This window comes from Arachis duranensis, chromosome 4 (genome assembly GCF_000817695.3).
Source record: "Arachis duranensis cultivar V14167 chromosome 4, aradu.V14167.gnm2.J7QH, whole genome shotgun sequence".
In the NCBI taxonomy this organism is placed as follows: Eukaryota; Viridiplantae; Streptophyta; class Magnoliopsida; order Fabales; family Fabaceae; genus Arachis; species Arachis duranensis.
Genome location: NC_029775.3, coordinates 88,945,007 through 88,967,259, shown reverse-complemented (window position 1 = coordinate 88,967,259; position 22,253 = coordinate 88,945,007). Strand labels below are relative to the sequence as shown.

Below are 22,253 nucleotides of genomic sequence, written 5' to 3'. Positions count from 1 at the left end.
ATAAGTGTACATATCGCCACGCTTTTAAAACGTGCCCAGAAAGTTGGCTTTGGATACACTTCAAAAGCGTGCCGATAAAGAAAAAACTACTGCCACGTTTTAAAAGCGTGGCTATATCCTTAGCAAATTTAAAAAATTAGTATAAGCTTTTTTACACACTCTAATACACTCCAAAAATAATTAAAAAAACATTAACAAAAATATGTAAATGTCATTTAAAAAAATTAATCAATAAAAAATAATATTACATTAATAGAATTCAAACCAAATTAGCCATGTCATCTCTATACATGCAACCACAGTGTACATGAAATTTACAAACATAAACAAAAATGAATTTCTAGGAAGGAAATTAAGAAATGTCATTGAATCACCCCAAGCTTGTACTAGGCCTTCCTCGGATAAAGGAATCAAATGGAAAGCTCCACAATACATTTCTATTTAGGAAATCTAAGTAATATTAATAAATTTATTTCAATCATATTCCCGATTAAATAGACGAGTGTAAGTGGGTAGAAATAATTTAGGAAGAAAGAGAATTTAGTAAGGATAATTTTCTAAATCTAAGTTTCCTTAACAATAAGGTTATTTAAATTATTGCTTAGAATTTCCAAATGGGTTAATGACAACAAATGACCCTGTTTCTTACAAGTTAATTGCTTTTTGTTTATTGCCATCCAAGTACGTGTTGCTATAATAACGCTGAAAGGATCGAATATACTCCCGTGATTGAGTTGCAGCCTTCCATTGTCCTCTTTTCTCAGAAAATATCTGTATGGAAGAATCAAATACAGGATTATCAGACACATGAAGAACTAAATTCAGACCAAACCTTTGCAAAGAAAGAAGGACAAGCAAACAGACAGAAGGGTAAGTAACAAATAAATCTGGTTTGAATTTTTAAATGAGTTTTGAACTGTCATTCACATGGTGAAAGTTCAGAATATGTCTTGAGTACACACTCAGATTTTCATCCACCATCTACCTACGGTAGAGAAGCTAGTTTATAAACTGCCAACTGACAGTAACCATTATCTAATAAAAGAGGCAAGGAAACAATTAACTAATTAAGAAAGCAAAGTGGCAACAAACATTACTGCATGATTAGTAATTTAGTAAAAGGAAAAGAACAGTTGCACACACACACAAAACACAAAACACACAAGAAGAAATGATCTTCGAGAAGTTGGAGAAGTTGCATAAAGCAATGATAGTCTTCTTTCTTATCTTGAAATGCTTCTTGCACTTGTGCCATATAATCTCTCGCTTCTTCATACGTTGCCACCATTTCTAGTTCTTTCACTCCTGATCGAGAAAAAGAAACTCAGCCGAGAAAATAATGTTGATAATGGGTTAAGAACTCAATTAAAAAGTTGCAAGGTCAGTTAATTTAAGGAACAATTTAGTTTTTTCTTTTTTAATTTAATTTAGTAGATTCTTTGGTGTTTACAAAATTTTTGTTTAACTTGTCTAAAGTAGAGATAAAGTAAGACTCGCATCTTTATTTTTTAAGTCTATCAGTAAATGTTAGGCACTATAGAAGAGACCTTAATTTTAGTAGACTGATAGCATCATAGTTGCATAGAACTTCCAATACACCTCTATCACGGATACACTGCTGCACCAAGACCGTTCTAGGTGGCGGTGCATCAGACATACTCACACCCTCAAGAAACCCCCATTTAGTATTTCTTTACCAAAAAAATTAAAGACAAAAATCAGAAACCATTCCAATAAGCAATTTTCATCATAACCAAACAAAATAACAAACGATCATATCACTCAAACCTTGTATCAAGTATCTGTACTATTCGAACAAATGCATGTGTGTCATAATAAAGTATAATTCATATACTAAGATTAAAAGAATACCAGTGAATGAATCTCATTATCCAAGTTGAAATAAATTTCATATACTCCAATATAAGAAATCAGTACAATTCATATACCAGTAGTGACTTGATAGTTTTCCATGCAGATCCCACTGAAGCCAGGGGTTTTTTTCTTGTAGTGTAATTTGTCACAAACTATGAATTTATCTAAAAATTTTATTCATTCAGACTTCAAATATGAATATGATCAATTAAAACCCTAAAAAATAGTAGGATTTGTACCTCTTGGATAATTTGAAGAGCAACCACTCCTCTGCTTTTCTTCATAATCGGTTTCTTCTTCGTCCAACGGCGGTCGGAGATGAAGTTGGCCAAAGCTACGCACAGCAAAATGGCGCCACCGAAGCCAACGGCGCGAGGGATGAGCGACTAGTTGGGGAACAAATAGAAGATTAATAGCAAATTAAACACAGCAAAACCAATTTAATAATAGAACCAGAACAAATAGAAGATTAATAGATATAAGAGAGGTCTAGAAGATTTAAAAAACAGAGTAGTTAAAAGGAGAATTTCACAAACCAGGAATCAGGAAGAACGACGGCGGCGTTCAGGACGGGGAGGACAGCAACGTTCACGGGACGCGGAGGACAGCGACGCTCACAGGACGGGAGAGTAGGACGCAGACATTCACGGGATGGAGACGACACGACGAGGAGAACACGCCTTGGACCGAGACCGCGAGACGTGCGAGTCTGCGATGGCGTGTGCGAAGGGGATTCTGTGCGACGGCGGTTCTGGCGTGTGCGAGGGACAGAAGAGAGCGAGAGAAGAGACTTAGGGAGTTAGGGTTCCAGTGAGGGGAGGGTGATTTTAGATTTAGGGTTCGAAGGCATGGGTGATGAACGATGAACGATGAACGATGGAGATGGTGAGGGTTGAGCGTCGATTGAGGGAGAGGAAGCGCCGATTGGGGGAGAGGAAGCGATGATTGAGGGAGGAGCGAGAGAGAGGCAGCGTCTTTAGTGTTTAGGGTTTGCGAGAGAGAGAGAGATCACTGAGGGTGCACGCCGAGGCAGGCTGCGCCGACGGAGAAGCGCCGATAGAAGTTTGCAAGAGAGGGTGCGAGGGTTGGGAATCCGAGGAGGAGGCTTGCCGTTTGGGTGCGAGAGAGGGTGCGATAGAGGGCTACGAGAGAGGGCTGGGTGTGATGGTTCTCGGCGGTGATGAAGATGAAGGGCGTGCATGGGTTCTCATTAGCAGTGATGAATTGGGACATGGTAGTGATGAAGATGAAGGGGCTGGCAGCTAGTGTCCGAGGCTTGAGCAGTGAAAAGATTGTCACTTCTTTAGGGTTGAAGTGTTTAATTGGGAAAAAATTGAAGTGTGAATAAAAAATTGGTGAAAATTATGTCGCTACGCTTTTTTAGAGTGCCTATAGGAAGACAAATCAGCCACGCTTCAAAAGCGTACTTATTTCTCTCTATGGCCACGCTTTTGACGCGTGGCAAAAAAAAGCGTGGCCAAATCAATAATCAGTTGCCACCCTCATAAAAGCGTGCCGATTTCTCTCTATGGCCACGCTTTTGAAGCGTAGCAAAAAAAAGCGTGACCAAATCACAAATCAGTGGCCACCCTCGCAAAAGCGTGGCCATAGACCACTTTTAGGCACGCTTTAAAAGCGTGGCAAGAAAAAAGTGTGCCGACAGGCCTTTTTTCTTGTAGTGTGTGTAATCATCAATTCATTATTAATTATCATTAACTAACTTCTGTCCGCTGTGAATGATTCTTCGGCGGCTGGATGCACACTACAACCAAGCATTAACTTCGCATTGCAATTTCAATGTTCACATCTCACGTACGAGTCACGATCCTCCCCACGTTTTAAGTTTCTTAATTCTCATCACAAAAAGTTTATACTTCTTTAAGCTTTTGCTTGGCAATTTTTTATTCAAAAAATTATTTGACAATTTATATATAAAATAAATACTTCTCTAGTCGTTTTCGTTCTCTAGTTTTCGTACATAAGAACCCCAACTAAAGTAAGTAAAAAATATGAGAAGTATAAAGTATAATCACTTTTTAGTGCTTAACATTTTTTTATATTATAATTTTAAATAAATTAATTAATTTTGTAAAATTTATATTAAATCTGATGATTCTACTTAAATTTTGTTATAATTTTATATTTTTACATATTTAGTTTATTTTTTTTAATTTCATATCAAATCTCAATTTCTCTAACTTAATAGATTAAGAGCATATTTTAAATGGAAAGATAGTATTTGTATATTAAATTTAATATTTTAATCTTATCATACTTTACCTCGAAATAATATTAGAACATGTAGATAATATTATAAATTTCACATTTCTAAAATTATAGCCATTAAATAATTTATAATTTATTATATATTATTAAAATCAAATTTTTTCGATTAATAGTATAGTTGACCTTGCATGTTCCTCAAAGTATTTTTTAATTTATTTTATTTAAATATGTTAATTAATTATTAATTTGATTGAGATAATATCAAATTATTTAATATTATATTTGGCCATATTAACTATAACTAATTAATTACATTAGTTATTTGATTTGACTGAAATAAATAAAATTAATTTTATTTTAATTTATATTAATTTTTTATCTTATGTATTTTGATTAATAATTTTTAAAATTATTATAATCAATTATTTATTTAATTTGATTGAAATAAATATCAAATTATTTAATATTTTATTTGATCATATTAATTATAACTAATCAATTATATTAATTATTGATTTGATTAGAATAAATAAATTAATTTTGTTTTAATTTATATTAATTTTTTATCTTATGTATTTTGATTACAGTTTTTAAAGTGCTATAATTTTTATGTGGCATATTTTTAAGATATCTTTTATTTATTTAACTTATTTTATTGAGCCAAATAACAAATAACAATAAAGTCTTGTCCAACTCGGTATGATCAGTTATATGAATCAAACGATGTTATTGAGCTCTATCATGTATCATGTCTATAGAGAGACCATTTACATGTAGATTTCATTTGATCACCTTATATATGGTCTTAGGTCTTCCTATATTTTTCATCCATTTTTCATCTTCTATCTCATCCACCCTCCTGATTGGGTGCTCTGTCGATCTTCTTACATGTCCGAACCACCTGAGACGTGATTTTACCATCTTTTCCACAATAGATGCTACTCTCTCTCTCTCTCTCTCTCTCTCTCTCTCTCTCTTTCTTTCTCTCTTATCTTCGTTTCTTATTTTATCCAATCGCGTATAGCTTATGTTCGTGCTCCCCTTTAGCCGTCTAACACTTTGTACCATAAAGTATAGCTGGTCTGATAGCAGTGCGATAGAATTTACTTTTAAGTTTTAAAGGAACCTTTTTGTCACATATAAAAGCAGAAACACTCCGCTATTTTGAGCAACCTGCTTGGATCCTATGATTTACATCTTTTTCAATATTTCTATTATCTTGTATGATGTACTCAAGATACTTAAAACTCTTAACTTTTCGTAGGATGTTTTCTCCAATCTTCACCTCTATTTTTGGGTTTTTCCTTCGCAGGCTGAACTTGCATTCCATATATTCCATCTTGCTACGACTTATGCGCAGATCATACACTTCTAGAACTTCTCTTCATAATTCCAACTTCTTATTTAAGTCTTTCCTTGACAACTCTATATTAGGGTTTAGGTCTTCCAACTCCCTAGCCTTCGCACCAACCTATTTTGTTTCTTATAGGCACATGATGTTAATCTTCCTCCTTGTCATGGTATCCACTACCTCCATGAATTTTTCTATTAGAGTGTCTATGTTCCATGTCCCAAATCTCAACCTTCTGCCGCGCTGACCTTTACCTTTATCTTTGTGAACTAGCTTATTTACCCTCGTCTATTAACGAAAACACAGGAATCCTTGCTCATTTAACACTATACCCGGGCACCGATGCAGCGGCTCTTACTCATTTGATACTGTACACGAGTCATACAGCGCGTTGCTTCCGAGCAACGACCTAACTTTAGCGCAATAATGTCTTTGATTCATGTCATGAAGATTCGACTAAGTTTTTATGTTGGCTGTTGAAGTCCTAACACAACCCTCCTTCTTTATCCGAGTTTAGGACTGGCTATGGACCGCAAGTGTAACATAGACGGAGTTACTTATTTTATTGAGCCAAACAATTATAATTAATTTATTATATCAATTATTCAATTTAATTGATTTAAATATATATTATTTGATTTAATTTATTGTCACGTGAATGTTTGAGTCATTATTTACCAAAAGTTCGTTCCACTTTATTTCTTTCCTTAATCTTAAATATTTTAATTTTTTAAATTTTTATTCATTGTTTGTATTCCTTTTTTTATATTAATATCAAATTTAATATTTTTTTATTATTTTATATTTCACTAATTTTTTGTTTGAGGTTCTTTAGTATTATTCTTTTGTATCTTGATATTTAAAAAAAGTTTGTTGGTCTAATATATTTATTTATTGGTCTAATAATTTTTTTTTGCAAAAATTTATACTAAATTAAACATAAGTTAATCACAAATTAAACATTTATGTTATTAGTATACGTATTATCGTATTTATTTAATTTATTTACACATTAACATAATTAATTGAAAATGAATGATAAATAAAACTATAAAATAATTAGAAAATAGCATGTTCATAATTACTTTAAAATACATAATAAAATAAGTTTTAGGATATTATTTTATTTAGATTGTTAATATTTATAAGAATAGAAGGTTAATAATTATAATTAAATAAGCACTGAAATACATTTTATGGTACTAAATTTATTTAAATTGTTAATATAATTTTATAAATGGTAACTTTGTATAAAAATATTGTTAATAAAATTTTATAATGTCCATATTTATATTTATTTGACTCATGTATTTTATATTATTCCACTTTATCCAAAAAACTGATACTTATCTTTTTTTAATTAATTATTTAAAAAGATAGTGAAAACGTATATGGTATTTTAATTATGTAATATTTTTTACTTTTTACTCAAATGATGAAACATGATTATTGTTGCGTTCATATAAAATATTATGATATAGTATTATAAAAAATGTAAGTATTATCCGTGCAAATTATAACTCTTCCACTGATATATTAATTTAATGACAAGTCATTAATTAATAAATGTCTATAATAAACTTGCTTTAGTGTATGTGGCATAAATTAATCAAAAATATATATTATTTTATTTTACACTCAAAAAATTTAATAATATCTTTATTATCTTTATTTTATATTAAAATAATCTATTATAAAATATATAATTTAATAATTATATGTTATTTCTTTAAATTCAATAACTATTTTTATGTCTATATAAAAATTCCAATAAAATATTATTGAAATTTTTTAATTATCAATTTGTTAAAATTTTTAATTATCATAAATAACTTATCAGATTTGAATTTTAAAAAATATATTCTTAAAATTTGTAGCACCTTTGATAAATTAAACTAAAAATATTTTTTTTTTCAATAAGAACAAGAATAAACAAAATTTATATTTGATAAAATAAATAATTTTTAAAATATAAAAAACATAATAGACACAAACATAAGAATAAATTTGAATTTATCAATATATGATGTTTTGTTAGATTTTTAAATTTAGATAAGTATAAATTAATTTTAAAAAATATTCTAACCTTTTAAAGTGTCTAATGTAAACACATACAGACGATTTTATTAAATCAAATTAATTATAATTTGTCAAATATATTAGTTATTTGATTTAATTACGATAGATATTAAACTGTTTAAATTAATTTTTTGGGTATTAAAATAATGATTTGTAACATAATTTATGTTATTCAATTGAGTTATTTATTATCATATTCGGAATAATATCGATAATAAAATTTCAATCTGCTAAAGCAATAATTATCATATTTGTTTTCTTTTATAAAATCTTAAGAAATTTTAATTTTTCACCTATATAGGAATGTGTTTTATTTTGATAAAAATTACATTAATGTATTTACAATATTTCGATAACTTCATATCATTCTTTAATGGTTTTCTCTTTGACCCTCTTGATCTCTTTTTTTTTTCCTTTTGTTTATTTACCACGAATCACAGATAATTCTAAAAGAAAGAGTGAAGTTTTGGTGAATAGCAACGATTTGTTTATAATAAAAAATTCACCAATAAAAATTTATTATGTGCAATAATGCACATGTTCCTTCTAAATTTAGTAAATTTTTTTATTTTTTTACTTAATTCTATTCTTTATTATAAATTTTTTTTTTATTTGACTTTGACCTTATAATGTGAAAGATTGATGAAACCACAACAAAAAAGAAAACATAAGCTCTAATATTATATTATTTTATTTTTATATTTAACCAAAGAACAAAAGAAATAAACATTAATTTTTTCTTCCTATCACTTATGATGCCTTATATTCATTAATTCATTTTTTTATTTTAAGTATGTGTTTATGTTATTATATTATTGGCTATTTTTAAATTAAACCAATCTTAACATCCTTGGTGTATAATTGATAGTTGTCATTTTTATTATTTATACAATCTTTTTTCTATAGAACTTCCTTGCTTCTCTATCACTAATCACATATATTTATGGGCGAGTTTTTTGTTTTTTCGCTTCTCTTTTTTATTTTGAACAGAATAAATTACATCTATAATTTTATCTTTTTATTTGTGTATTTATTTTGGATAGATGTAGGATATTAGATGTAAAGAGTTATTTGGGTTAATAAAATTGTGAAGCATCACTATTTTTATAATTTAGCGAGACATCTATTCATCAAATATATAGTTTCATATCATAAATAATATAATCAATATTCATTTCAAGAAAAACACTGAATACCATCAGACTTTAGCGTTGGACTTTAGTAGCAGACTTATTGATGAATTTACCAACAGATTTAGCAATAAATTCGTCGGATAAAAGAATTACTATCAAATTAGATTTTTCGACGGTAAATCCGTCGATAATATTTGGAGAAAAAACAAGAAAAATTAGTGTCGAGATTACCGTCAGATTTATCCGCCAATAAAGCTCAATTAATGGAATGCTGCGTTTTGGTCATACGCAATGCATTACCATCAGATTTATCCACTGGTAAATCTAACAATAAACCTAATCTGAATTCAAAATGTGCGGCCTTCTCCCCTCACTTTTGAGAACACCCTTCTCTCTCCCCCATTCTCCTCTCTCTTCTCTCTCTCCTAAAACATCCTCCGGCCACCCTCTGCCAGCGCTGTCCACCTGCCTCCATTCTCCTCCAAAGTCACGTTGTCTGTATCGTGTTTCTTTGCCTCAAACAGAATTGCTCTCTCTATCTCAGCCACTGTTGGAAGAGCTGTCGCTGCCACTTCCTTTGTCGCCGGAGTTGTCCAGGTAGGTTGCCCTCATCCTTCTCCCTATTCCATCTTGTTTTTATTTTTTTTAAATAAAAAACCCTAACACCTTTTTGCCCTCTCCGACGATGTGTCCCCTTTCTCTGGGATCCCAGAGCTTGAAGATGTGAGTTTCTCTTTCTGCCACCCTGCGAGCTCTGCCATTGCCTTGTCGTCATCTTCTGCCTCTCGTCTTTTATCGCTTTCAACCTCTGTTAGTTGTTCTTCTTGTTGTTGATTCTTCTTGTTAATCGTTATGTTGTTGTTGCATAGATGTTCAGTTCTTGTAGTTATTGAATTTATTTGCTATTATTGTTCTTGATTGCTTTAATTTTTTGCTAATAATTATTCAGTTCTCATAGTTATTGTTGTTATGATTCTTGTTGATTTGTTAGTGATTGTTGCTGTTGTTATCATTATTCTGGTTGATTTGTTAAATTTTTTGCTAATAATTATGCAGTTCTTGCTGATAATTCTTTTGTTAATTTTTTGTTAGATGTTATTAAATTTTTTGCTATGTAGCTATTGAATTTATTTGCTTAGCTGTTATTGTTCTAGCTGTTATTTATTTGCATACTAATTGCTGCCTACTTATTAAACTTGTTTTGATATTTCTTTTGTTATTTGACTTGTGCGGACTTGAATGAGATTATATAACACTATGGTTGATGTAGAATTTTTAATTTGGATGAGATTTTAAAATTTATATTAGAATATAATTATGTTTTGTGTGTTTATTTATATTTTATATATTATTTTATTATCATTCGGTTATTTCAATTAAATTACACTTAAACTTTTGATCCAGTGAACAGTATCTAAATTGAATAATCATTCATTTTTTTAATATAGTGCTAATAAATTATGTCAGCTAAAGTAATAAGATGTCATTGCGGTATTTTTTAAAATTTTCTGATCACAAGCTGATGAGGTCTAATGCAAATTCTTGCTAAAGTAATTGTTGTTTTAACGTTCAAATGAGTAATGCTTGTTTATTATGAAACTATTTTGAATGTTTGGTGTAATAAACATTGAACATGTTCTTATGTATCATTAGATTGTATAATGTAATGTTTTGTTGATGATTTTGACAACTTGCTAGAAATATTTTAAGTTTTTTTTTATGTATAATCTTATATTGTTAGTTACGATGATATTTTTAATAGAATGCTTAGTGATAGAAACATAATATGACCTAGAAATTGATGTAATATAATTATTTTTGGTATATACAAGTTATACTTCATTTATTGTAGACTTGTAGTTCATATGGTATAATTGATTTTGAAAATATATTTTTAGATTGGATGCTTAAATTTATGTTTTTAAATGTGAAATAAATAATTTATTTTTGGTTCATTGTAAATGTTAAGTAAATAATTGTTCTTTCGATTTTTGATTTAATTTTGTTTAATTTTTGTAATTGAATTTGTTTGTGAACTTTTAACTAAAAATTATAGATAAATTATTATAAAAAATTATAAAACTTTAAATCTTGTTAGTTTAGAAATTATTAAATTTAAATATTTATTATATATTAAAATTTTAAATAAATCTTTTAAAAAAATTAAAATTAAAATTTACCATCGGATTTACCATAAGAAATCCGACAACAACAAGCTCCAAAATTTTGCAATTAAAATTTTATATCCGCCGGTACGGACGAAAAAATCTACTAGTAAACAATAATTACTGACAAGATTTATACCATCAGATCTATTCCGTCGATAAATTTGACGGTATCTAACAATTTTTTTGTAGTGATTTCAGATTAATTTAAATATTTAATTTCCATTTTTTTTAAATTTGTTCTAATACATGTTAAAAATATTTTTATATGCAAATCAAATTAAGAAAATATAAAAAAAATAAAAAATTCAATTATGATTGACTAATCAAATTAAGATTGGAAGGAGTTTTAAAAATGATTTTTTATTTATTTGTATCCATTTTTGAAATTAAATAATAATAATAATATAAAAACATGTAACAAATCAATATATTAATATAAAATTTAATAATAAAATAATAATATTGGATCATATTTTGCGATTTGAATTGAATTAATTTAATTTTAAAAAGTAAATATAAAATTTGATTCCATATCTACAGTTTATTTAAAGGTAGAAACTCAGGTACAGTCAGTTTTACGTAAAGTTGATATCTGAGAGCTGTTAGATGATTTGATTGATTTGACTAAATTTTCATCTAACGGCTCTCAAATATCAACTTCACGTGAAGTCGACTTCACCTGAATTTTTACCTTATTTAAATTGGAGTCTAATCTAATTTAAATTAGTGTGATTTTAATTGATTTTTGGTTTTAGATTGGATAATGACTTTATTTGGGTTGATTTGGATTTAAATGTCTCTACTTATAAATAATGAAATTTATATTCACTTTATTTTCATATGTATAGTGATTTAAATTTGAAGTCTTAACATGTACATCTTATTCATTTTATTTAATTTGTTGATAATATAAAAAATATTCAAATAATTTTTAGTTATAATAATTTAGTGTTATATATATACTACAAAACTCTATCATGATTATCCACTTTATCAAAAAATATTTTATATACATATGCAATTGTCTAACAATGTCTTAGAAGTGAGATTTTAACCGATATCTCTTTGAATACTAAAGATTATTATTAACAATTATTTTTAAATGTTAAAAAATATACGTGAGTTTTCAAGACATAAGAATATAAAGAGTAATGCTCCATGCTGCTATACGGATGCATATTTTACTCTTGGATTGATACAAGAGGATAAGAAATTTAATGATACCATTAAAGAAGCAAGCACACATGGCCTCAATATCATAATTAGAAGATTATTTGTTATTCGACTACTTTACAATAATAATTTTAAGTTGATTAAATTTTAACATTATTATGTATTATGTATAGAATTAATTATTTGAGATAATGAAATTAAACAGTTGTGTTTATTTAATTTAGATGAAATTTTATAATCTTGTGACAAAATTTTAAAAGATTATCTTCTTATATCTTTAGATAGACTTTAGCGAATGAAGTAGAGTTCTTTATTAATTAAAAGAATAATTATAGGGCTGCGTTTGTTTCTAAGAAAAGGAAAAGATAAGACAATGAGAATAAGACATAAAAGACAGATACACAAATTTTTGTATTTTTGTATTTTGTTTGATAATAAACTAGAACAAATTATAAAAATTTAATTTACTCTCATTTTTTTTCATTCAAAAAATTTGAGACAAAAAATATAATGAAAAAATATAATTATAAAGAATTAACAAGAATAATGAAAGAAAAATAAAAAATAAGTTGTGTTCCTTGTTAATGTTTCAATAGTATCTTTTTTGTTAAGATGGACACAAAATATACTAATTCAATATTTTTGGACACAATGTCTTTGTCCATATCTCATCTGTCAAACACGATTTTGTATTTCTGTATTCCTGTCTCAGTACTCATTATCTGTAAATACATGCAACCTAGGAGAACTAAACTTTGAGAGGAATAAATTAAAACAAATAACCTTAACTATATTTGCCTTTGTAACAATCTAAGAAGAAGAAAAAATATACATTTGATAAAGTTATTACGGTTATGTATCGTGGAGAAGAAATTTTGACTTTGTTTATAGTCACGGTACGATAATATTTTTTTGAGTTTGATTTCGGTTAAAATTTACTCAAAAGGTAAAATGCACTAAATTTTAATTCAAGTCTCATTATATTTTTACTCTTTATAATAGAAAAATATGGTATACTCAAGGTTCAAAATACTATCAAACATAATTGAGGATTTTATATTCAAGATCTAACTTTATTATCCTCAAACAATATTATTAAAGTGAGAGCCAAACTCATAATTTAGGAAAAGACTCCTTAGTTACTAGGTACTATTGTGAAGCACTTGATAAATATTTGAGTGATATTTTAAATTTTTTTTATATATAACAAAAATTTATCTTAAAAAAAAGTGATTGTATTGGACGGACAAAATCGACTATGATTTTTGAATAATTAATATCACTTCTCTTTGTATTGTAATAAAAGATTTTTTGTGGAAAGAATATGTATTAATAATTATTATTTTACCTATGAACAATTCAAGATTTTAAACACAATTTTCTATTATTTCACAAGAGTTAAAATAAAATATTATATATTCATCTTATTTTTAACAATTTTGGTAGGTATTTAAACTAACAAAAAATATAAAACTGTTTTTAAGTATAAATTCATCTACTTCAACTCAAGAATAAATAAAATATGTTGGTAAATTTTAACAGATAACAATGTTAGTTACATTATTTTGATTATAATTAAGAGTGAATATAATACTAGAATATAAAATAATTCTAAGTAAATTTTAATAAAACAGTTCTACATAATAGTTTATTTTGTTATGATAATAAAAAAGATAATTTAAAGACAAATTTTATTTTATGTTAGATTATACTTGTTCAAATTAATTTTAATATAAGAGTAAGAGAGTTTAAAAATTTTACTCATGAATTAAGAGAAAATATCTACAAATTCAACCATAATATTATTTAAATTAAAAAAAATAGAATTCTAACGTAATTAATAATTCAATTTAATCACAAACTATATATTACTACTAACGAGTAATTATTGTTATACTTTAAAATAAATAAAATTATTATTATTCATTGATTTTATTATTTTCAATATTAAAAATAGTTAAATTTTTAATTTTAATTAACTTTATAAAATTTTCATAACAAAAATTACTATACGTGTTTTCATTTAAAAATTTAAAAATATATTTTATGTATTTTTGTATATTATTCTGTGCAGAACATAGATACATATACTAATTGTGATATAATTTTCAACCGATTTTTGAAATTTAATCTTAATTCTAATAGATAAATACAAATAACTTTTTAAATAAAAATAATATTTAATATATAACTATTTTATTTCTGTACCCTGAATTTATAGTTATTAACTAAATTGTGTACTCAATTTTCTTTTATTCATATTTTTCATTTTTTTAACTCTTAGATTTAAGTTGGTGTTTCACATACATATTAATATGAGTGTAAATAAACATAATAAATAAATATACTCACCTTTATTATTTATTTAAAATATTTTTATTATCTAGGACGCGATTGAGTGCGAAAACTTAATTAATAATGATTTTAATTTTATACCATAATTGAAAATTGATAACCAAACATAGAGAGATTGGCGAAAAATTGGAAAATGAATAGAATAACGACATATAATTATATTTATTTTTCATATAATTATATAATTATAAAAATTAATAGCTTTTACTAANAGAGGGGTGAGAAAATTTCAATCACTTGATCTCAATATATCCGTGCAACATTGTCCTTTGCTTATTAAGTAAAACCTTAAGGGGAAAGGTATAGAAATTAAAATTCTCAATAATTTAGAGATTGCCTGCCATATATAACAATAATAATAATAATAATAATAATATAAAAGTACTATAAGACCATGTGTCTTCGGTGGCCATCGTGTTGGTCTAAATTTGACGTTCACCAAAAACATTTTGAATGCTTCAAACAACAACAGAGATGAGAACTTCCACAAAACTTCATCCAAACTAAATAAAGAAAAAATTAAGATATTTTTTTAAATTAAAATTTATTATAATACCATACCAGTCACCAAGTATTACTAATCTTCCCCACCATGAAAGTTACACCAAAGTCTATCTTCTTCTTCTTCTTCTTCTTCTTCTTCTTCTTCTTCTTCTTCTTCTTCTTCTTCTTCTTCTTCTTCTTCTTCTTCAACAACAACAACAACAACAATAAGTTGTTAATTAATTGGTTTCCAAAATGCAGCTCTTCATCACAAAGAGAAAAAATTGTAACAATAAGAGCATGTTTGATCATAGGGTTCTTAAACATGCCATGATTTCTATCATATCTCTAATAATTTTCTCAGCCATATTTTTCCTTATTCATGTTGATACTATTATCCAACATGATGATGATTCCCTTCATCACCCTTCTTCTTCTTCTTCTTCAAGCAAAGGAATAATTCCTCAAAAGTTGAAAGAATCTCAAACGGAGATAAAACTAGAATCAGGGGTAGTAAGGTCAACAACAACTCTTACTGTGTCTCACATAGCTTTGAATTCACTGCAAGAAGGGAATCATAGAGAAGTTGAAATAATGGATAATGATGATGATGAAGAAAGAGGGAATACACAACTGGTTGCTCCAATTAATGTGAGTGAATCAGAAAGGATTTCTTGGTTTAGAGGGAAGATGCATGAATTCAAGATTCTCAGTCAGACAAGCTTGCAAGGGAATTCCATGGCAGAGTTCTTGGATTCTTTGGTAATAATAATGGATGTGAGGGTCAGTTCTTCATGACATGGATTTCACCAGCGACTTCATTTGGGTCAAGGGAATTGTTGTCTGTTCAAAGTGTCTTCAAGGTACATCCCAAGGCTTGTTTGGTAATTTTGTCAAGAAGCTTGGATTCGGTTCGTGGCTACCGGGTTCTAAAACCAGTTCTTGATCTCGGGTTCAAAGTCCAGGCAATCACCCCAGACTTGTCATTTCTGTTCAAGGGTATGTCACTAAAATGAACAAACATTTTAATTTTAGTCATGTATATCTTAATTCTAAACAAATTTTAGAAGGTTACCAATCAAATTTTTGACATTCTAATCATTTATGCATAAACACATATATCCTTATAATTTACTTATATTACACAAAATTTATACATGTAGATTAAGAGTATATCCATTTTGGTACATAAAAATTTTGAATTTGATAAAATAGATTTTTATATTTATTTTTGACAAAATAAACTACCAAATATATGTTCTTTTTGATAAATCGCTTAATTATTAATCCGTCACTATGAATAATTAGGACATTTCGCCAAGCGAAATAAATATAAGGAGTTTATTTTGTCAAAAACAAATATAAAAATTCGTTTAGTCATAATCAAAATCTTTCGACGATTAAAATGGCGCTATTTGCTCTGGAGATTAATAAACATCATTATATTTTACACTTTCCAAATATCAATTACTTATTGGTAAAAGAAAATTGTTGACCAATAATAGAGCTCATGCTTTTCTTATTTTAATATATATCATTATATTTTTCAAAATTTAAAAGATCGAACATGTCATTAATTTAGTAAAATTAGAGATTTAAAAATTTAATAGAGGTTCAACCGAAGTTAAATTGAATACAATAAAATATTAAATTTATGTATAAACTATATAATTTTTAAAAAATTAATTTTGTCTGATTTATTATTTTAAACAGATTAACAACTAAAAAGTTACACCAATTCAATTAATTAACTATTTTTTGACTGATTTACTGTCAAACAGTTTTTTATTTCAAATCAAGTTAGTTTAGTAGTCAATTTTCGATTAACCGGATCAAACTAATTGGTTCAATCTGGTTCTTAGAACAATGGTATTTCTACTTTATATTTACCTATTGAGTTTTATTGGTACCTATACAGGAACGCCAGCTGAATATTGGTTTCATCAATTGAGGAAAGGAAAGAAGGACCCTGGTGAGATCCCTTTGTTTCAGAATCTCTCTAATCTCATAAGACTCTCAGTGCTATACAAATATGGTGGTGTTTACTTAGACACTGATTTCATACTCCTTAAGCCTTTCACTGGGTTGAGGAACTGCATTGGTGCACAAAGCATGGATTTAGGTCAAAAGCACTGGACAAGACTAAACAATGCAGTTCTTGTATTTGATATGAACCATCCACTTTTGTTGAGGTTCATTAAGGAGTTTGCATTGACTTTTGATGGGAACAAATGGGGGCATAATGGTCCTTACCTTGTTTCAAGGGTGGTTAGTAAATTGGGGAGGAAGTCAGGTTTCAATTTTACAATATTGCCTCCTATGGCATTTTATCCAGTGGATTGGAATAAGATTGATGGGCTTTTTAGGAAGCCCAAAACAAGAAGTGAATCAAAATGGGTTGAAGCAAAATTGGTTCAGCTTAGTGGTGAGTCATATGGGGTCCACCTATGGAACAAGCAGAGTGGGAGGTTGGTGATTGAAGAAGGAAGTATCTTGGGAAAACTCGTGTCTCATCATTGTGTCATTTGCAAAACTCTATTATAGATCATTCATATCATAATCATATGTGTAAAAAGATTGTTGATTTTCAACCTTGGTTTTCTTTTCTGAGTCATTTTATTATTATTGTTATTTTCTTTTCTCAATGTATAGGAAGTTAGGAACACCTTTGTGTAAATCACGCACACGGCTACAAACAATTTATGAAGAAATTCTCCTAGAATCTTCAATATTCAATGCCAATTTACAAACTCTTTTTCAATTGGGCAATGGTATGTGTATTTTTACTTTAGGGTCATATTTTAAGTTGACATACACTCATATTATCAGATTGGACAATATAACATCTTTTGAAAAATTATACAAGAAATTGTTAACTTATATCCATTCAATTTTAAGTGTTTTACATTAACGAAATGATATTTCATTTATAATTTACTATTATAGAATGAATATAATTTAGCAATAAGGGTAAAAACAAAATTGTTAGGACCCAAAATAATTTTAAAGTTATTTTATTTTGTATTAAGTTTTTTTATTTTGTAATTTGTTAGGATCCAAAATAATTGATTAAACTTAAATGTAATAGATATGTAATTATAAATGTTACATACATAAAATTATTATGAATGTTAAATTAAATAAGATAATTTTAGATTATTATGTCCCTAATATTACCGTGGTAAAAATATGAGTTTTAGTATATGATATATATTCATTGGGTCACTAAGGACAATTTTTGACTACTAAAGAAAATAAAAAAATAAAAATAAAAACATACAATATAAAAAAACATATTACGTCTATCTCAAAATCGTAAGACACTAAATTAATCACTCTATTATTTTATAAATTTTTTTCATGTCTTAATTTTAATCCATGTAAAAACTAATTTCTTGTATTTTTCACACCTGCACCCTTAACAATAAAAGTGAGTGAATCAAATATTTTTTCATTTGAATACCTTATTACAAATAATAAAAATTTTCCGCCTTCTAAATCGTAATCTCAAGGAGAATCTAAATCTTCCACATATCCACAAACCAAATCCAGGTAACCTCCTAAAAGCCTTTTTCCTAGTCAACTTACGCTTTACACTTATCTCATTCTTTCTATTATTGATATATGCATATTCTTCATTTGTGTAACTACCATTTGAGGCTAATTCACTTTCTCTGTGAGTTCCAACAAAAGGTGGTGATCTACCAATTTTCTTGAAGAATGCCCAAGGATCTTGGTACTGGCGCTCTGAATCACTGTCCCACAATGATATAGGCCTAAAGATTGGTGAACCACTGTAACAATCAAAATGGGTACCCAAACTTGTATGCTCCATTTCAAACAATCTCCTTAGACAAGTGCTTCCACTTTTCATCAACCCCAACAAATTACTATGACATGAAGAACACGAAGCTGATGATGATGACGAAGATCGCGACATTAATGAAACCGATGAACAATAATATAGCGATTTTTGGTGATCTATAATCTTCCTGATCTTTGCCTTCTGTTGTTCCGTGTTGATAAACCAGTGTGGTTCTTCTTCATCATCTTTTTCCTCGGTAATTTCGTAAGACATGTTCTAAGGGGTTCCAATAACTTGTGTAATATTATTATTATTGTTATTAAATTTCTCTAAGGCGAAGCACAGACACTTATTGATAAGAATGAGAGACAACAAAATGGACAAAAATGAGAAGGCCCAATACAAGAGTAGAAATTAAAAGAGTTTGTGGAGCCGGCACCTTTCATTTTCATTGGGCAATTGACATTGAACAAGACAAGAATTATACATTATGTAACTACGATCCTATTATTGTTAATATTATTATTTTGATAAACATGAAGGAGTCCTAATATTAATTGGACATATATAGAAGAATGACTAGCTAGATGATGAGGTCATGATCAGATGATGAAGTATATATCTTATTGAGTTGTAAATCCTCCAAATGCTAAAACTTTGTGAAGTAATTAAAATCCGAATCCATCCAAAATTGTATGTATAATTGTATATGATTTAATTTTAATACATTTTTAATGTAAAATAATTTTATACAATTATTTAATTATATAATGTTATATTAAAAAAATTATTTTTTATATTAACAATATAAATAATCATCTAAAAAATAGATATAATACATTTTTACACTATTATTATATTAAAATTAAACTCATAATATATATACTATATATATTTTATTTCCAGCCATATACGTCATACAAAGTGGTTACATATGTAAGAAAAGAATTATTTGGGAAGCGGCAGCATATAGAGGCAGTTTGTTAGGTGTCATTAAGTTACTGAAAAAAAATTAATAAAAAGGATATTTTTTATTTTTTAGTATATAAATTTTTAACAACAAAGATAAAAAAACTAAAAAGATATTAAAAAAATTAGAAGTTATAATTTATATTTTTTAAGAAGATATTTTTACTTAAAAAATAAATATTTTTGTATAATAAATAAATAAATAAGTATTTAAGTATAAAAAATCAACTTGTAATTAGTCAATATTAGTTAAATTTTGGTTTTTAATTTCAAAAATTTTTATTTTTTAAAGAATTTAGTTAGGATTTAGGATTTATAATTTAAAATATAAGATTAAAAATGTATAATTTAAAATTTAGAATTTAAGATAAATAAAATAATTTTAAAAGAATTAACTAATATTAACTGAAAGGTTTAATTACTCTATTGGTCCCTATAATTTTATGAAATTTGTAATTAGGTTTCTATAATTTTTTCTTTTATCAAATCTCGGCCTTCGACCCAAAACAATATCCGATTTCGGCCTCCGACCCAAAATATAATCACTTACACGCCACCAGACTCCAAAGCAATAGGTCGTAATCACAAGCAATCAAACAGATATGTAAACAATCACACATAGAGAGCAAGTATGACAAGTAGTATAATTAGCAATTAATAGGATGTCAATTAGGCAAGCCAAGTAATTATCCAGACCCAAACAATTGCAAATAAATACAGTACGATACATGCCTGTCCTACTGGCCATGAGCTCACGTGTTGGTTAAGTTTTCAGAACCTGACACATCTGGTAACTAACCTGGACATTGTCTCTCTTTCTTGTACATTAACATTAAGAACTTGTTTCTCGCATATATTCAAAATATAGCATCGCAAGGTGAGTGCCCTATATATCTCGCAGGGTGAGTGCCTTATGCACCTCGCAGGGTGAATGCCTTATATATCTCGCAGGGTGATGTCCTGTATATGTCGCGGGATGAGTGCCCTGTACACCTCGCAGACAAAGAGAATGTAGGCAAGACGAACCCCCAACCTTGCTTCGCAAGCGGGACGAACCTTCGACTTTGCCTCATAAGCAAGACGAACCTCCGACCTTGTCTCGCAAGCGGGATGAACCTCCGTTCTAGCAATTCATCCATTTAGGCCCCAATCAATTAATGTCGATATCTTTTAACAATCTCATAATTTATTAAACTCATTAACTCCAATTCATTGTCAATTTGTCAATTCCATAGTCTCGTGAGCGGGATAACACCACCGTCCTCACTGTGGGTGGGACAATGCCACCATTTCCACTTAACCCAGAGCAAGTGGGATAGAACCACGATCCTTGTATCTTACCCAGGTGCCTCAAATCCTAACCCGGAGCAAGTAGGACGCACCATAATCCTTACATCTTATCCAGATAATTAATTAATAATCATTAACTTTAATTGATTTCACAACTTATTAGATTTATTAACCCCAGTTCTCTACCAATTAATCAAGTCTATTTTTTCGCGAGTGAGATAACACTACCGTCTTCACAGCAGAAAGGACGTACCACCATCCCCTCAACATTTCCTCCGGTCAATTGTGAGTTATCTGAGAATAATTCAATTAAATTTATTTATACTTAGTCACATTCTATTCAGAGTTTAAAACTAAGTTATCAGACTTCATTTCAGGTTACATGGGTTTACAAGCGTACCAGAAAGGCCAAACAGTCAAAAATAGGATTTCTTTAAAAAAACAGGACTTGTGCGTACGCATCACCTTGTGCGCACGCACAACTTGTAAATTCTCCTTGGCGTGCGTGCGCACACCCTCATGCGTACACGGGAGCTCTTTTGTGGTGTGTGGGCACAGTCTTGTGCGTGTGCACACAGGCTAAAATTCTAATTTTTTGGAATATCTCAGATTTTAGATTTTAATACCAGTTTTCAAATTCTTATAACTTTTGCTACGAAAATCCTCCACTATTATACTATTTTAAAGCTCTTATCACTATCTTTAATTTAAGACAAATTTAATCAAATTTCAAACTTCGAGTGCCAAAATTTGACCTGTCGAAATTGGTTAAAAAACTCATTCTTACCAAAATCTCCAAAATGACATTTTCTCACAAAACCTCCAATTTGCTCACTTCTACACCATCACAGACCACTTCTAGACACCAACAATACATATTCCTCAATATTCAATCACCTTCTAATAATTCAAACTTAGCTAACCAAAACTAAATCAAATTCTTGACATATAGAACTTAAACTTCACAAATCAAAATCAAATCAACAAATTAAATCATTCCAATCATTCTCATTTATTCAACAACATATCACACGTGGCAATGCCACCGCTCATCTCAACTTACTAAGTAGGGGATTTCTCACTCTATCACAGCCTTAGACTCAAACTTTCACATCAAACATCATTCAACTAAATTTCATAGCTCATCACAAGGTAATCAAATTACAACATTTCCACTAATTCATCATTAAGCACATCATTAATCATACATGTCAATTCATGAGACTCACATAATCACCAAAAATATAATTTTCATATCGATATCGATTTATAACAATCCTTGATAATAAAATAGTTTTAAGAAAAACTCCTACCTTATTGGCAGTAATTTCCAACCTTTGAATTTT

The 22,253-nt window shown here is 28.5% G+C and overlaps 1 protein-coding gene and 1 long non-coding RNA gene across 3 annotated transcripts; one reads left to right on the top strand and one right to left on the bottom strand.

The window, feature by feature from the left end:
- Positions 1 to 603: 603 nt before the first annotated feature.
- Positions 604 to 3,298, bottom strand: LOC127746544 (uncharacterized). Of its 2 annotated transcripts, XR_008008261.1 has the most exons (4): positions 2,412 to 3,298; positions 2,115 to 2,261; positions 1,548 to 1,691; positions 604 to 1,305 (listed from the first exon to the last, which is right to left on the bottom strand). It is a non-coding gene; the product is annotated as an uncharacterized LOC127746544 (long non-coding RNA). The 2 variants fall into 2 exon arrangements; XR_008008260.1 differs by lacking the exon at positions 1,548 to 1,691 and having other exon boundaries at positions 607 to 1,305; positions 2,412 to 3,293.
- An 11,765-nt stretch (positions 3,299 to 15,063) lies between these two features.
- LOC107484868 (uncharacterized) lies at positions 15,064 to 17,634 on the top strand. Its single transcript, XM_016105414.3, is given in 3 exon segments — positions 15,064 to 15,549; positions 15,552 to 15,842; positions 16,762 to 17,634. Coding segments are annotated over 3 exon segments (1,368 nt in total). The 5' UTR covers positions 15,064 to 15,098; the 3' UTR covers positions 17,388 to 17,634.
- The last annotated feature ends 4,619 nt before the right edge of the window (positions 17,635 to 22,253 follow it).